We start from the raw sequence: 18,439 nt of genomic DNA on the forward strand, positions 1-18,439 counted from the left end.
CTTCCTCATTGTGAGATTTATCACACACAAGGTGACACCAAATGAGGCCTATATCATGTATCATCATGTAATTATGTCACGTGTGATTTGTTCGTGTGCAGTCTGCTGCTGGCGGCTCATGACAGTGACTGAAGAAGGCGTCCCTGCTGTCTGTAGCTAGTTAGTGCAGAGCTGTCAGAGCTTTCTGCCACCAGTTAGGCCCCGCCCACAAAAACACCTCATCTTTGTTTACAAACACCAAATGTGCATGACGTCACTTCCTGAGAGTACTTTCTAGAAAACTTTCGGTCCGGGTGACCGGAGGGTCCCGGGGTGAATGCCACGATTTAAAATAAAACTTGTTTATTTCTAACCATATCAGTGAAGATAAGCTGCTGTTATCGGAACACCAGCTGCGGACCTGAAGGAAATAACGCCCTCCGGCCGCTACCCAGTGTCTGTGGCGGCCCTGCCTGCAGCCAGAGGTCCATCGAGGGTTAACGTCATCATATCTCACTGAATTCTTCAACGATTTTCAGTTTGATTTGTTTCTGATGGCAGATGTGACTTCTGTCCCCGAGCTGTGACTCTCCTCGACTCATTCATTCAACAAGATGTGGCAGGATTTAGGGTCCAAATTAATTTAATTTAATTTTTTTTCTCAAGGTTTAAAAAAGGAGCTCTGTTGGTGACAGTAGAGTGTCCTCAGTAGAGGTGCAGCGAGGAGCTCTGTTGGTGACAGTAGAGTGTCCTCGGTAGAGGCGCAGTAGGGAGCTCTGTTGGTGACAGTAGAGTGTCCTCAGTAGAGGTGCAGTAGGGAGCTCTGTTGGTGACAGTAGAGTGTCCTCAGTAGAGGTGCAGTAGGGAGCTCTGTTGGTGACAGTAGAGTGTCCTCAGTAGAGGTGCAGTAGGGAGCTCTGTTGGTGACAGTAGAGTGTCCTCAGTAGAGGTGCAGTAGGGAGCTCTGTTGGTGACAGTAGAGTGTCCTCAGTAGAGGTGCAGTAGGGAGCTCTGTTGGTGACAGTAGAGTGTCCTCAGTAGAGGCGCAGTAGGGAGCTCTGTTGGTGACAGTAGAGTGTCCTCAGTAGAGGCGCAGTAGGGAGCTCTGTTGGTGACAGTAGAGTGTCCTCGGTAGAGGCGCAGTAGGGAGCTCTGTTGGTGACAGTAGAGTGTCCTCAGTAGAGGCGCAGTAGGGAGCTCTGTTGGTGACAGTAGAGTGTCCTCGGTAGAGGTGATGGACGGTGTGGGTATTGCCGGTCGGTCATTGGGCTTTTTATGGCTCCATCACAGAGTGTCGGCTCTCAGTGAAGTCGATCGTTAGGTCGGCGGCCGGCGCTGCCAGGTGTCTCTCCAAACGGACTGTCCGTCCTCTGCACTGTTTTGGGAACATAAACCGCCTGAGGAACTTCATCACCCCCCGTCTCTCTTCAAACGTCCAATAACGGAGGACGGAGCTCCTTTATGAGCGAGCAGTCGGCCTTCGAGACGCCTCGCACTGCAGCCAAAATGCAAATGAAACGCAGAGTTATTATGAGAGTGTTTGTAGCCTGATATTATTGTCTTTACTCTGGCAGCCTGCAGCTGAAGGTGTGTGTGTGTGTGTGTGTGTGTGTGTGTGTGTGTGTGTGTTCAGGTTTATGTGCTTCTCTTTTGTGTTTTGAAAGGAGTATAATGTGGCCTGGATAATATCTTTTATCAGCACAATTAGGGGGAGTTATTAAACACCTGTTGCAGCTAAGCCATGATTACAGTTTTTATGGTTGTATTAGATGCTGGCGGCACTTCCTGAAGGAGAGATTCAGTTCTGCAGATCCGATGTGTTTACTGCGTTAACATTAAAGTGGAACCACAATCTCTTCACCTTCAACAAAGTGCCTTTGTTGCCTTTAAGGGACTGTTAAACAGTTATCGGGGTGGTGATGGAGGCTGAACTTTATGGTTCACCCCGTTCAGGTGATTATGTGCTTTTAACCCTTTGCTCACAACATGTCACAAAAAAACAAAGCAGTATTAAACTGCTCTTACTTGTTAAATCCCATCTTCTTATTTAAACCAAACACACTGCTGGAGAGTCACATGGCAAGGGCCAAAAAAAAAAAAAAGTCGAGTTTCAGATGCGTATCAGGAAAGTCAGAACTGGTTAAAGAATGAAGTATGAAACTTTATGTATACACACGTGTACGCTGCCTGATCTTACAGTAACAGTTAATATAATGTTACAGGTCGTTAAATTGATAGAGGTCATTAGTTTATACCTTTTATAAATGTGACATTTTCACAATGAGCTATTTGCAGTTTCACCTGTATTATTATAATTATTATTCATATATTATTGGCATGGTTTTAATGCAGGAGACTGAGCCGCTGAAATCTTCCCTGCAGAGAGCTCCTTTTATCAGCTAATTAGCGAAGCTGCTCTGTGCTAATTTCCAATGAAAGTGTCATTTAAAGAGCTCGCTCACCGTTTATCACCGTCTTAATAATTACACACAGAAAGGAAAAATCATCAGCTCACAGCTTTCCTGCAGAGCCGCTTCACCTCCTTCACGTCCCTGCACCACTTTCCACAGAAACAGATCATATTTCTGATATAACACAATGTACTTCAGTCACATAACAATCAATTAAGAAATTGATTAGAATAAAAAAAGAAAAGATTCCTATAACACATAAAGCTCTCTTTTTTTCCACCAGAGACGGCAGATTTCTTTTGTTTTCTCCAGAATCTGTATTGAAACAAACATGAGCCAAATATCGACTGAGAAACAAAACACATTTGATATCAAGAGGTGGGCCCGTGTTGCCTGTGGTAGCTATTAACCCCAGTATTGATCTGCAGCAGCTGTCTGGTCATGGCAGGAATTAATAATGGAGCTCCTCCTCCGCAGCAGAGAGAGAGGCTGGCACTTTAAAAAGTCAAACTGAGACTCTGTTTCATCTCTGCGATCTCAGCTGTCGATCCGTCTCCCTGCGTCTGACACACTCACAAAGACAGCTGATTAAAAGTGTCACGTTTTTCATTAAACTCGCGCACAAAGATGAGATGTTAAACTCCATCACAAAACTCAGATATTGATATTGAAACGTTTCAGTTTTAGGATGCTTTCACCCATAAATCTCTGAGTTTTAAAGTATTTTTAATTTTTTTTTCTTCTTCTCCTGTCTTTGCCCCCTAACATATTTCTGATTTATCTCTGATATAAATCAAGATGAAGCAGATCTCAAGTTGTTTTTTTGGGGGTTTTTTTTTAGAGTTTTTCAAAGGTTTAATGAATTAATCAGGACGCCACAAAAGTGTCACAGCAGCTTATAGGAGTGTTAACGATACATCCATTGTATCAGTGCATCGATTTCTGTTCCTGCAATACATCAACAGGTTAACAGCAAGTCATCCTGGTGTGACTCGCATCGATCTAAAATCATTTTTCAAGGCATGAATCAATTGTATCCATACTAAGAATTTGCGGCTTGTATTCAGCACGTCAAATGTTGTGTAGATGTATTTTTCGCACTTATAATGGTCAATAATTGAAAACGTTACTCCGGTTGATTTGGCGATGTTCTGGGCACGTTTGCGGCGTTGCTTCAGATGACGGCGGATCACGGCAGGGAAACACGGTGTCAGTGGAGAACGAGACATTTTAAATCTGTGTTTGCCGTCCAAGGTTTGGACACATTCTGGCTTTTGTAAAAACGGGGACAGTGTTGCTTATTCATCTCTTCGTCTCCAGCCTCGTTGGCGTACAAGTCTCCTTTCTGGAAAAGTCCTGGTGGCAGGGCCAGTTTTGTTTTCAAGTCGAGCAGATGGTTTGGAGGAGGAGGTTCCAAGTGGTTGTGTCGGTTGTCACTGCGGTTATTGGCCGATTGTTCATGATGGCGTCGACCTCACAGAGGGCGGCCTGCAGAGCTTCATCGTCCAGCTGTTGTTCCTTGAGGACCGAGTGAAGCGTTTTCTTGACTAGACGAATCGGTCTTTCCCAAACTCCGCCACGATGAGCACCAGAGCGATTTCATCTGCACGATCCAGCTTCTTTAAAGATTCTGCTGGCTCCGTTAGCTCCAGTGACGATGGTGCCGTGGTCAGACCTGATGCTTGACATGGGTCCACTTTGGCAGATGGACCAGGGTGTTTAAGCAGAAGTTAGTGTTCAGATAACCTCCCGTGTTTAAGTGGACGGCACAACTCACCAGACAAACGAAATCACCCTGGACGGGCTCTTAAAAGCTTCCCGAAACATGTCAGAGATGAGCTCCACGCTGCCGTCAGCCGTCTGTCTCCACACATGTTCCATTACTGTCTCCACTTTCACTAAACCGACGAGCACTTTGCTTTAACGGCGCCTTCACTCTGCTGCTCTGAACAGCTCTCATTCATCACGCCATCATCCTCAACATCAGCTGGAAGAGCTGCCGGTGAAAAGAGTTGGATTGAGATAAAACTGGTTTCATGTGGAGCAGTGCTCCTCTCCTGGAGGATAATTGCTGCATCAGATGTTCTTGACGTCAGAGGACTGGATGAAGTCTTTGTGCTGTGAATAATCCCTTTCGAGCGCCACTTTGGAACAAATGATCAGTTTGAGAGCAGGTAGTAACATTACTACAGACTTATGCAGCTGTATCAACATTTCTGTGAATTCTGGGTTTTTTGGCATGTGTGATGCCTTTTAGTCTTTAGATCGTTCCTGTCCTCTCTTTATATTTCAGTGCTGCTTTTATCGTCTCATCATGGCTCCATAACACGCCTACGTCATGATAGTTAGGATTAGACTACAAATCCCACACATCCGCACAGTGAGGGGGGACTCCAGACCTCTGCACAGTGAGGGGGGACTCCAGACCTCTGCACAGTGAGGGGGGACTCCAGACCTCTGCACAGTGAGGGGGGACTCCAGACCTCTGCACAGTGAGGGGGGACTCCAGACCTCTGCACAGAAGTCAGATGTTGTGGGATCCATCTACCTCTCCACCCACCGCTTATTTGGTTATTTGCATTAATAGCTGATGCTGTCCTTTCATGCGCACCTGACCGATTACATCTGGTCACATTCTCAAGTGACGGCACCTGTGCGCGTTGTAAGTGGACGCACCCAGTGCGTCATGTGATAACAACGCCACCAGTTCTGCCGAGCACATTCACATCTGACGCCCTTCAGCCGCGCTCCAGTTGGACGCGGAGGGTGGCTTTTGGCGTCACGCTTATATGCCCGAGAAACACTTGCGGAGCGGACCGTGGCCTCAGGCGTACTGGAGTTAACTCTTTGCTCCCAGAGAGGATTCATTCTCTTGTTATCTAAGATGGCAGTTGGCCTCCATTAATAGAGAGACGCTGGTACATTAGCACGACAGTCATCCCACCAAACATGCAGGCAGGGAGCCGTAAACACGCTGCACTAATGCATGCATGCACACTCTCACACAATTTATCCTGCAGAGAGGAACAATGCACACCAATAAGATGCACTCCTGAGCCTATAGCGGTACACAGGGGAGGACGGAGCTCTCTGAGAAATAAATTTATTTTTTTAAAATTTTTATGAATGTTTTTATTGTTTTTAATTATTTTTATTTTTTATTTCATTACTATTTTTTATTATTTTATTTTCATTTTTATTTCATTTTTAAAAATTGATTTTATTTATTTATTTATTTTTTCTATATGATTTTAATACACATTACTGTGATTCTGTGCCTTAAAAATGCTGGGATGCACTGTAATGATTTATCATTAAGTTCACCTGTGGGCTTTTTTTGTAATACTGCCGGATGTACATGCTGAAGAAGGGCGTCCGGCCTGAAACATGCATATGGCAGTAAATAAATGATGATTGGAGCACTGTCCTGATCTTGACTGCATTGCTCTCTGAGAAATGAAATATTTAACATTAAGCTGCAAATGTTTTAATGTCGAAATATTCCAGAGAAAAATAAAGTTAGTTAGCTTTGCTGCCGAGGGTTCACAGGCTCTGAGAGAAAAGCATATTAATAAAGACGCTGCAGACTTTTCTGCCAAAACACTTTTTTGTGACCCGAGGAAATTTCTCTTTGTGCTTCATTTTGAAGAGAAGAAGCCCAACACTATCTGTCCCCTCTCCTCCGCCTGTCAGCCCTTTTCTTCTACCGCTCACCACATTTCTGTCCCCCTCTATCTGCCTCCCTCCCTTTCACTCTAAATTAAACACAGACTTGAAAGCGACTCCTGGCCCGCACCAAAGCCCGACGAGCCGCGGTAAATAAACAGTGTCTTTGAGCGGCGCTGCGAGCGGCGCAGAGGACAGAGAAACGAGGAAAACAAAAGAGACGCAGGAGAGAGGACAGGGAGGTCACAGAGACGACCCGTCCTGACTGAGAGACGAGTCTCACGCAGAGCGCCAAACTCAGTTTCCTGTCAGGTCTGGAGCACGCTGCAGGCTCCTCTCAGACCAGCAGGACTGAGAGATTTAACATTTATTTATTTATGGTGCTTTTACCAGCTTCATTCATTAAAGTCTGCTCTGTATCTGCAGGACATCTCCTCGTCCTTTTGTCCAGCGAGCCGTGAAACATGCACGCAAACAACACGTGTTGAACTTTGCACTTTTCACAACAGCAGGATGTATGGAAGCACGACTTCATTCATGTGTGATTTTGATGTTTTTCTAAAAGTTCGGCTAAAATGTAAACCGAATTTAAATTTATTTTTTTTGTGACCATGAGCGCTTTATGAAGACAGTTTATCTGAGCCCGTCCTCACGGAGACCTGTGAAATGCAGCTCGGTTGAGGAGTGATGTCTTGATTAAGTGATTAATTGGCTTTATTGACGTCGTGTCTATTTGTGCTCCACAGGAAGTGCCGGTACTTCAGTGACGTTCAACCGTAATGGCGACGCCCCCGGACGCTACGACCTGTTCCAGTACCAGTGGAACAACGTGAGCGGGTCGGGCTACCGCGTGATTGGACAGTGGACGGAGACGCTGCAGCTCAACGTGAGTTCATCTTTCATTAAAACATATTTGGTTATTTTAAGTGCCATTCGTTGTGAAGCAGCTTTAACCCTTTAATGCCTGGATCGACATCAGCCTGCTGCATTCAGTTTCGGCAGCATTTAAACTTGATGTTTTTCAAAAACACAGAAAAAAAACAAAAGGTGCAACTAGACAAGAAATAAATTAGTCAAACCAACAAACAAGGAAATGATCTGAAAATTAGCTTGTGGGAAATGCCCAGAAAAATGTTTTAATTATATTTTTAAAATGACATTACGAAAAAAAGAAAACATAATTGTAAAATGTATTCTGTCTTTTTCTTGAGGTCTATTTTTTTCTTTATTACAAGCTTTTATTTATTGTTCTTGTTTTGTTAGATTTTTTTTGTTTGTTTTTTTAAACTTATTTTCAGGTGATTTTTTTTTCAAATTTTTTACTAATTTCTTTCATTTTTTGGTGCTTCTCGCCTTCTTCCCATGTTTTTGAAAGAAATTGAGACAAATTGCTCAGGTTTCAAAGGGTCAAAGATGTAAAGAATTTGCACTTAACTTGATTGAAAGGTGTGTGTGAAACAGTGATCAGTGAGGGCTCGCTCGCGTCTCTCTGTGGTGTGTTTTCATGTGAGCTGCAGGATTACCAGGCTGTAACACCACAGTCAGGAGGGGGTTAATTGGAGTCTTTTTGAGGACTGATAGTCAGAGGAGATTATCTGACGGTGTGAGAGGTTTACACGTTATTAGGCCGTTTGATCCGACTCGGCATCCGCCTGAACCACAGCGCAGGAATTCGCTTAACTGAGAGAAACAGAGCCAGCTGAAAATGTGAATTTACATCGTTTATCATCATCCGTCTTCTAAACAGCTTCTGTTCATCTCCTGAGTCTGACAGAAAAACTGGACTCAAACACTCAAAAGCTGCTCTCTGAGCTCATATTTCAAACACGTTTCTAACTTCCAGATTCATTTCCGTATTTTCTCACTGCTCAGTCTGCGGGCTCTACGCAGTGATGACGTCATGCACTTTAAAAACACTTTCCTTCACTCTGGGAAAGTTTTACAAAAATGAACCTCGATGTTTAAAAAAATCAGTGCACAGAGAAATAGCTGCAGTTTGTTTGTCCTGTCACCAGGAGACTCATTTATAACCTCTGGGAACAAACAAAAAGGACATGAAATGCACCTGCGCTCCATTTTAAGCATAAATTGAGATTTATTGAAAAAAAAAAAACAACAACTTTGCGATGAATTATGTATACATTTTGGGAAACTCGGACCCATGTTTACATGCATTCTGTCAGGAGAGAAATCAAATATATTATATGTGAAATGATTCAAATTTCATTACACATTACACACACATACACACATTTATGAAAAAACCTTGCAGAAATTTCCCCTAAAATAACCTTTCACATGAACTTAAAAACTAACCGTAACTAACCTTAGCCTCAAAGCCTTTTAAAATGTATTTTATAGAACATTGACATGTTTCTCCTTAAAACAGCTGGATTTATTCAGGTTTCTCACTAAAAACTACATTTTACATGATCACATTGAACACATCATGAGAATTAGCTTTCACCCAACACTCACTTTTACTGAAAAGAGCTTTTAACTGGCTCATTTTGAAGAGAAATCAGTGAAGTTCGAGTCTGACAGCAGCTCTGCTCTGCTCTCTGCTACGTTCACGTTTTACATTGTCCTCATTAATGAAGGTTCATTTCACACACCTGCAACACATCAGCTGAGTGTGTAACCAGCAGTGTACACACACGTTATCACACATGTCCTTCAGAAATCAGGAAAATACTGCACCGTTCTGACTTTAAACCAGGTTTTAGTTTAAGTGTGTCTGATCACACCTCATTTTAAGACCAACACAAGTGAGCTCTGCCGTGAAAATGACCATCGTCTGAAACCTGCTGCTGTGTTTCGGCTGTAAGTTAAGACTCAGTCTTGTTAATAAACCTGTTGTACAGTGCATGCACAGAAAATCAAAAGAAACAGAACAAGTTTGCATACTCGTTTGAAACTCTTTTCTGATAAAACTTCTCAGAGCTGTTGTTCCTCACCTGTGGAGTGACGTGTGAGTTTAAGCCTCGGCGTCCTCGCAGCTGATAGTCTTTCATTATTCTGCTCAGACGCTGCCGCTCTGTTTTTTAGTTTCTGCAGATACCGCTCGCTCCGCAGCAGAGTCATGTTGAATTATTAAGCAGAGTTATTCGTCAGTAACAGACGCCGCGTTCCGGAAAGTTGGGCCGAGTCTCCGCGCCGCTCTGGAGAATAACGTTAAGTGGAGCGTGAACACGCTGCAGATCTAACAGGTTCCTGCTGCCTGTCTGATCCCAGCAAGAGTTTACACTGTGTTCAATCACAGGGAGTTAACTGCTGCCATATTATGGGATGTGTGTTGAAACTGTAGAGATGTGCACAGCATGAAAATCCTGCATATGCGCGGTTATAGACAATAATATAATATAAAACAGCCTGTAGCACTATGGGTGAGTTCTTTAAATTGTGAGAGTTAAAGCGTGATTTGCAGCTGATATTTACTCACAGCGACTCCAAAAGTCTGACAACTCTCGCCAAGATACTTCTTTTTTGCCTGAATTTTGTCCCGAATGTAATTTTTTTTCTTTATAAATATTAATATCAGCTGAACAGTGTGAAAAGAGAAATCTCTGGAAAAAACAGGTGAACACTTCGATGAGCCTCAGATTATTGAATCCACCTAAGTGTCGTCTGAATGCTTTAACGGATGCGACTCAAGGAAATCTGACCTTTTGTACAAAAAAGTTCAGGTTTTCAGTTCTGCAAATTTGATAATATGGTATTATTTTTTTGTGCAGTGGCAAATACTCACACTCATCCCGCTCTGGACACAAAATGTGCTTTTCAAATTCAGCCAATAAAAAATATTATACATTAATATGATTTTCTACATTCACTGAGTTTTTACTGAGTTAAATGCCAGGTTTTTGTCATGATGCCACAATGTTTATAAACGGAGAAAAAACCCCAAGAAACTGAATGATGCCGAGTGTCCTCCACGCTCAGTGTGTGAGTGTAGCTGCTGACAGTCTGGGATATGTCAGTGTGTGAGTGTAGCTGCTGACAGTCTGGGATATGTCAGTGTGTGAGTGTAGCTGCTGACAGTCTGGGATATGTCAGTGTGTGAGTGTAGCTGCCGACAGTCTGGGATATGTCAGTGTGTGAGTGTAGCTGCTGACAGTCTGGGATATGTCAGTGTGTGAGTGTAGCTGCTGACAGTCTGGGATATGTCAGTGTGTGAGTGTAGCTGCTGACAGTCTGGGATATGTCAGTGTGTGAGTGTAGCTGCCGACAGTCTGGGATATGTCAGTGTGTGAGTGTAGCTGCTGACAGTCTGGGATATGTCAGTGATCAGCAGCTACATTGACTGTGACAGGTCACCTAGTGGAAATAGCATGTATTTCCTCCAGATGCCAAATATGGTCAAAATGACCTCATCAGGTGGAAAATAGTCAAAATGACAAATTCAGAGTCAAAAGCCCAGAATGACACCCAGAAATAATACAAGTCCTGTTTTTCTGCTCTGATGGCTGTGGGATCAAAAATGTCAGTTTGAATGGGTTTCAATGGAGCATTTTTGGACCTGAACAGTCTGAATGTAACTATTTAGTTTCCACAGTGTATTTTAGACTTATTGTAGGAGCTGAGCTGCAAATTCACTGATTACACTCAGATATTTAATTATAAATGATTTTATTTTATTTTAGCACTTTTCAGGGCATTTTCTGTTTTGGGTTCTTTTACTTTTATTTTTGTTTGGCTAATTTAATTGTCCTGTAACTTTTTCTGAATTTCTTTCTAATTTTTGGTTATTCTTTTTTTCTCATTGCCTGCTTTCCATGTTTTTGAAAAAAATCAAGCTAATTGCAGGTTTCAAGTTTAGCCTTTGTAACAGAGCAAAAACACACAAATCATAAAAACAGAAAAACCTTTGACTCTGGTGAGTGTTGAGCCACCGTATTGTTTTATTATTTTAAATCTGTTGAAGCCGGTTGGTGTTTCCTTCCAGTCCTCACCACCACACCTCCGGCTCCGTCTTTGCTGGTCGCTGTTTTTTTCCTGCACTGTTGGAGGATCAAATGCTGCGTGTCGATGATAAACGCTCGGATGTGTCTGCGGTGTTGCGGTGGCGTCCTCGCAGCCACAGAGCGGCCATGTTTTGTGGCTGTGATTGGAGCCGCAGCGTCATCTGCTTCTGCATTCAGGGCCACGTCTCTGCTGCTTCACAACACTAAATTATTCACCTCGATAGCCCGCGGTAAGCCAGATGTGGCAGAGCTGTTGCTATTAGGCCTCCCATTATTGCTCCTTTCTCTCTCTCCTCACACCTCCTCTGTGTGTGTGTGTGTGTGTGTGTGTGTGTGTGTGTGTGTGTGTGTGTGCTGCTCTCCTCATCACAAAGGGAGCTATTACTGCAGCTATATGTCGAGGCGTGACAGTCAGACCTACGATGATTGAGCGGAGGTACGTGTACAGTGACTCTGCGAGGCGCAGCAGAGTCATCAGCGTATTTCGAGGATTAGTAACCTTTGTTTGAACTTGCCACTTCTAACAGAGCCGCAGAAGAAGAAAAGCGCGGGCCCCGGGGAACGTCTGCCATGTTCTGTATGGATCAATTATCCTAATGTGGCGCGCTGACATACGTGTTCTGCCCTCCGTGTCCTTTTGTGTCACGGATCTGGTGATGTATTCATGTTAATAAAGAGAGGAGAGGGAACACGTTAACTGTTTATAATCTGAGAAAACTCAACAAGTTTGCTCCTGCTCCTCCTGCTCCTCCTGCTCCTCCTCCTGCTCCTCCTGCTCCTCCTGCTCCTCCTGCTCCTCCTCCTGCTCCTCCTGCTCCTCCTGCTCCTCCTGCTCCTCCTCCTGCTCCTCCTGCTCGGTGTGTCTTTAGCTCCCTGCGGGCTCTCGCCTCTCTGTGGCTTAATGGCTCAATCAGACAGTGTTTCGGTCCGATGGGTCTCTGTCAGGCTTTACGTGTCCATAATCTGCAGCAGGACGACTCTCTCACTCTGCTGCCACAATCCAACAACAACCACTCTGTTAACACACACACACACACACACACACACACACACATACACACACACTCTTATTCGCTGACTTATAACGTTTATTATAAGGATCCCCGTTATGTGACGCCGAGGCCAGACGCCAGTCTTCCTGAGGTCCATGACATCGCGTCACATTACAACAGAAACCAACTAATAAAGAATTAAAGTAAACAAATAAAACTAATAATGATTCAAATTAATGAAAACACAAACATAAAACTACACCATCAGTGATGAAAAAATGAAATCACCGATCAGTCAGCTGTCACCACGGTTGGGATTAGGCGACAGAGTCAGGGACGGCCCTGCCAGCGCGCTCGCACTCCTCATATTTCGCTGTGACCTGACGCCGTCCTTCAGTGTTTCGTGCAGACGCGGCTAGTTTTGTCCGGCTGAGTTCTCTAGTGACGCCGCCCGTGCGTGTTGCATGTGGACGCGCCCGGTGTCGTCCGGTCCTCTGCTGACGTATAAAAACAACGGCGCCAGTTCTGTGCGACCGTGCTCTGTTTTGACGTGGAACGTGGTTTTTGCCATCATGCTCGTGCGCCCAAAGCACTGACAGGTGTTTTTTGAAGTTTGTAGCAACAAACAGGCTGGTGGTTCGTGTGTTCATATGTTCACGTGTTCATACTCGTGCTTGACATTTGTTCATTGATTATTGGAGGAATCACGCGGTTCGCTCCTGCGCTGCTGCTGTGACACACAGATCCTGTCTGTCTCTTTTTTAGTTTGGCTGTAATGTGTCTCATTCAGGTCTTTTACACGTCTTTGTCGATTGACGGTAACCACGGTGCTTATCGCTGTCCCTCTGGCGTTGGATCAGGACGCTCTGCAGGCGGACGGGCGTCCTGTGTCCCTCTGCAGGCTGCTCGGGCTGACAGTGGATCTGTTCATCAGTGGAGATTACCCTCTGTCCTCTGTGCTCCTCCTTGTTTTCCCTCAGTAAGTTGGACATGGACACAGACATGTCCTCCTTCATCTGATCCTGCTGCTGCTGGACGGAGTCTCAGAGGAGAAGCTGGCGGTCTTTCACCTGCTCCACCTCGCCCAGTTCCTCTGGACTGGGAGGCTCTTTGTTTCTGTCCGTCTGTGTGTCTCCTGTTGGACGCTAAATCAGAAGAGAATACCTGCAAATATAATAAAAGCCTGCAAACATAATACAGATCTGCAGCTTTTAACCCTTTCAAACCTGGATGGTTATACGTGAGAGCGGCCACATGTGAGGGACGTCTGGGAGCTGATAGTCCACGATTTCCCAGAGGAACTGTGGATTCGAAACTTCGGTCTTCTACGATGCAGTAACAGCGCCCTATACTGCTGGACGGTGTCGTAGTCGCAGATGTTGTTGATGTTGAGGAAAGTTCTGCATCAGGACTCTTTTGGCAGGTACTCAATATTAAATGACTGGGATCAGACCGGGGGCAAAAGAAACGTGACGGGGACATCCCTGGTTATGATGACAACACTCCCATCAAACAGTTAAGTGAAGTAAAGTGAGCGCTGACAGCTGTAGCGTCACCTCCTCACACCTCAGCGTGATCTCGCTCTGCGGATTCATCCTGAAACGTTCAGATCCATGATACAGGATCCATTCAGGAAACGGTGCTCTCTGATCCTGACTCTGCACGTTTCTACGCCGCGATAGAGGCGCTGCAGAGCTGCGCTCAGCATCCACACACCTGCACGGACAGAGACGATACGAAGACGTCCTCCTAAAGTCTCTCAGCGGCTCACAAAGCAGAACATGTTGTTCTTGTTTCATTAAAGAGTCGGACGCCGCAGGACACAGACAATAGTCCCTCCTCGTCCGTCTCCTCCTCTCTGCTGACATCTGCTGCTAATCCTCCGCAGACCCGTTTCATCCAGTTCCAGCCTCAGTTCACATTAATTCAATTTATCACGCGTCATTTCTGTGTCCCTCAGTGAGCGGCGGGTGTTGTAGCCCAGCGGTCGCTCTCCTCGGAGGGACCGTGTGATTATTCATGCTACGTGATACTTTGTGTATTTGTAGTTTGTACATGTGTCGTCTGAAGCGGCGAGAGGCGGCAGGAAGTCTTCCTGTTGACACTGTGTCTCCCTGATGAGTCGCAGATGGCTCTCTGCGAGGGTCGGCCCTCGCCGCCCCCTCACTGTCCGCCAAAATGTTATCTGTGCGTTTGAAGACATGCAGTTTGTAATACTAGACTGAAAGCAGCTAGAATGGACATTTTAACAAAGACGTTGTCTCCGCTGATGACGATAAATCTCCAGAAAATGATCAGCTGAAACTCTCTGAAGCTTTTTAGTGATTTTCAGCTCTAAATTTATCCGTCCGACTGCACTTTGACTGCTTAGGCTCAGTCTCTGCGCTCTCATCGCTCCGACTCTCTGAGATCAGTCCGTCTGTGAGCGAATACTCTGAGAGCGCCATGTCCTGCAGGTCCAAGCTTACTTTAATCTGCAAACCACATTTACTCTGGAAATATTTTACCGTATTAAATTACCGTAATTAAATTAATATGGCTCAGTGAATGCAGCCCAGCAATCGTTTAATTAGAAAATATAAACTCGTCAGACGATAACAATAAAAAAAGACATTTATCAGTTTTGTTTGATCATGAACATTGTTTTGCTTTCCACAATAAAAGTGCACGCACTGAGAGATAATAACATGATGGATATTAACCCTTTGGAACCTGAGCATATTGGCTTTGTTTCCATCAAAAGCTTTGGAAGAAGGCAATTAGTAAATGGCCAAAAATAATAGCACAAAATAAGTTAAAAGTTACAAAGAAAATTACAGCAAAATAAGCAGCAAAAAAGAAAGTGAGAAGCAAACAAGAAAAAGACCTGAAGAAAGTTAAAAAAAACAGAAAAAATAAAAAATATATATTTGATATAACCCTGTAATTTTTTTGCCCTGTACCATAATTTTACATATATACTTATATGATTTGTAAATTTCCTTTTTTTATGATAGCCAATAATTTCTATATTAAAGTAAAAACAAACAAGAATTAATATATATATATATGTAAATAACCCTGGTTTTTTTTTTCGCCGATAAACTAATTTAGATATATATTTATATAATTTATAATACAGTTTTGTGGACATTTTCCTTCTTTTTTCTTCTTTATTATAAAATCTAATATTGGTTCCCCAGATAACTTTTAGGGTTGTTTTGGCATCTTTTACTCTTTATTTTTGCAATTTACGAGACATTTTTGCCAAGTTACTCATTACTTTGTTCCCGCCATGTTATCAGAAGTCGTGAAACCATGTCCTCAGGGTTCAGGCGTCTTAATGCCGCACAAAACACTGCCCAGGTGTCAAAGGGTTAATGCACTGCAGCAGTATGCTGATTATTATTATATATTATTGTGAGCGCAGTGTGATGTTAGAGACGCTTAAAGACGGTGATAGAGGGACAACAGGTCCACTCTGCACGTCTCTGTGAGACAGGACACGCTCCAACGGTCTCTGTGTGCAGAGACGCACGATCTGACAGGATGATTACAGCGTCCATCAGAGAGAAGCGCCGCCGCTCAGCGGGGACAGACAGGAGAATACACACACACACACACACACACACACACACAGATTAAAAGCACTTCCTGCTCTGATTGAGAAACAGAAACAGAGATTGAGACATTAAAACTTGACGTTTCATCTTGTTGCAGCAGAAAACATGTTACGCCTGAAATTACCAAAAACCTCGTTAACTTAAAGTTTCTTCAGTTGTTTTTTTAAAGAGACAGTAAATATCTCTCTCTAATGCTGCAGAAATCCACGTCTTTCCTGCGTCCCCATCTGCTGTTTTCAAAAAGGGAATCAGTCTCAGTGAGACGTACTCCACAGTTTAACGTGATTCCGACCCAGTGGCGGCGGCGTTGGCGGCGGCGTTGGCGTTATCTGTGAGGGCTCAGAAATCTCTCAGCTGGACTCAGAAATGTGCGTCCGCTCGTCTTTCACGTGTGCGAGCTGCAGAGAGAGAGCGATGGGAGATCTGGCGTCTGCGGAGCCTCGTTTGGAGTCACGAAAACTGACCTTGATCTCTGTGAGAGCGACCCCTCACTGGCCTCCCAGCAGTGTTATTAGTCAGATGGTGAGATGTGAGACGCTGTCAGTCCAGGATCAGGTCCAGGATCAGGTCCAGGATCAGGTCCAGGATCAGGTCCAGGATCAGGTCCAGGATCAGGAGGGTTAATGAAGCTCTTCCACTGATGAGCAGAGAAAATCTCTCCTGACGAGTTTCTGACTCCAAACTGAAATTTTCTAAAACATGAATCTGAAAAAAACAGCAGCTTCGTTTTTCAGAAAAACTAAACGATGATGATAATAACCATAAACAGATCAGAGTGGGACCGCTCTGTACGCACGACCAGCACCTCTACGTTTGACTTTTTGGCGTATGATCGATGTGATAATCACGTCTGCAGCACCATGGAAACGTTCTGCACTGACAGCATCACCGTTTTTGTTTTTCTTTTCTTTGAGCCAATAAAATAAATTAATTTAAAAAAACTAGAAAAACTTTGACAGACGTCTCTGCTGACAAGGCTGCATCTGTCTCACTCTGGACAGACGTCTCTGCTGACAAGGCTGCATCTGTCTCACTGTGGACAGACATCTCTGCTGAGACAGTTGGCAAAGCTGCAGGTGTCTCGCTGTGAACAGTTGTCTCTGCTAGAGAGGCTGCAGGTGTCTCTCTGTGGACAGACATCTCTGCTGAGACAGTTGGCAAAGCTGCAGGTGTCTCGCTGTGAACAGTTGTCTCTGCTAGAGAGGCTGCAGGTGTCTCTCTGTGGACAGACGTCTCTGCTGAGGCAGCTGGTGAGGCTGCAGGTGTCTCGCTGTGGACAGATATCTCTGCTAGAGAGGCTGCAGGTGTCTCTCTGTGGACAGACGTCTCTGCTGAGACACCCAACAAGGCTGCTGGTGTCTCTGCGTGGACAGACGTCTCTGCTGCAGGTGGACAGTTGCAGCATCGTGTGTTTGCTGTTCAACTGTGCTGTGTGTGTTTGAGTTCAGTGAGGTGCTGAGGACAGAAATGTGAGGACCGAGGCCTGAAGACAGCGACATGAGGACAGACGTGTCCTCCTCACTGACTCGCACTGTGTTCAGATGAAGTCTGATAAAAGTCACTGCACTGTTCTCGCCGGGTTTGTCCCTCTCTGGTCTCAAACAGACAGTGTGGACACCTGAGGACGCGTGTGTCTCAAAGATGGATAGAGTGAGGATTGTCTCCTCGTGTTCTCCCCTCTCATAGTATCATTTGTAATTTTTGTCCCGTTGTCTCTGGGGAACGCTGCTGAAAGGAATCAAATTATTCAGATTTTCCGCAGCTGTAAGTTTCTTTGAAGACGGATTCTGTTTTATTCCCGTTTATTCAGCCCAGGAATCAGAGGACAAAGACGCTCCGTCTCTCACCTGCTGAGGGAAAACAACATGTCAAATCATGTCCGGATAACTGAAGTGACGCCCCGGAGATTAACCCTTTAAAAACCTGTGCAAACTGGCTTCATTTCTTTCAAAAACAATCTTCACATTTCTGTCAGATTTCTCTCAAAATTAGCAAGAAACGTGTAAAAAGAGAAAGAAAGAAAGAAAGAAATAGTTTTCTTGGTATTTTTCTAACACTTCTCTCTTTTTTTAGGCTGATTTTTGTAATTTTCTTGTCACCTTTTACTCATTTTTTACAGTTTGTGGGACATTTCATGCCAGGTTGCAAATTGCCTTTTTGTCTCACTTTTTTCTTCTTTTTTTGAAAGAAATCATGTTGATACTTGTGAAAGACATCTGAGAGCAGCACAAGAAAAAAGATGTTGCTCCAGGTTTTGAAGGGTTAAAATCCCGGTTGAAGTGAAGCTGCAGTTACTTTATAATCCCGTCTGGTTGGGAAAGTTTGGCCGTGTTGTGGAAGAGAAAATGGTGTGTTGTTATCTGCTGTTGAAGCTCTGCGTGTTCCTGCTGCTGCAGAACTAAAGGAGTTCGTATTATATCATATTTTTAAGCTGCTTCGAGGAGATAAACGCTGACGTTTTGTCCCAATTTATTTCAGTTTCTCCTGGAAAGTCTGAACACACTGAGACAAGTGTTTCAGTTGCGTCTCAAACCCACTTTAGTTTAAAGTTTACATATTCAATCTTTAAAATATTCTGATCTATTGATCCTTTAAGCGACGCCATTATTTATTCATTTTATTTTTTAAAATTCTTTATTCTCCTGCAGTTTATGGTACAGATCATAACGTAAAGACAGTTAGATTTCCTCCACTGACCTTTGTCAGTGAATTTCGAAGAGACAAAGTGTTTGTGTGACAGCTCTGTAAAATATTTCAGGAGGAGATTTTAGAGAAAAATAGAATATTAGTCAGAATGAAACAACATAATTCCTCATTTATTTTAA

At 44.0% G+C, this 18,439-nt stretch overlaps 1 protein-coding gene across 3 annotated transcripts in view; it reads left to right on the top strand.

The window, feature by feature from the left end:
- grm7 (glutamate metabotropic receptor 7) overlaps positions 1-18,439 on the top strand; it is a 278,774-nt gene that overhangs the window by 217,809 nt on the left and 42,526 nt on the right. For all 3 annotated transcript variants that reach the window (XM_088071072.1, XM_088071069.1, XM_088071077.1), the window contains exon 7: positions 6,803-6,942. In XM_088071072.1, the coding sequence (XP_087927198.1) occupies positions 6,803-6,942 (140 nt within the window). The remainder of the gene's footprint in view (positions 1-6,802; positions 6,943-18,439) is intronic.

This window comes from Plectropomus leopardus, chromosome 2, assembly GCF_026936395.1.
Source record: "Plectropomus leopardus strain MGB_pleo_1.0 chromosome 2, ASM2693639v1, whole genome shotgun sequence".
Classification (NCBI taxonomy): Eukaryota; Metazoa; Chordata; class Actinopteri; order Perciformes; family Serranidae; genus Plectropomus; species Plectropomus leopardus.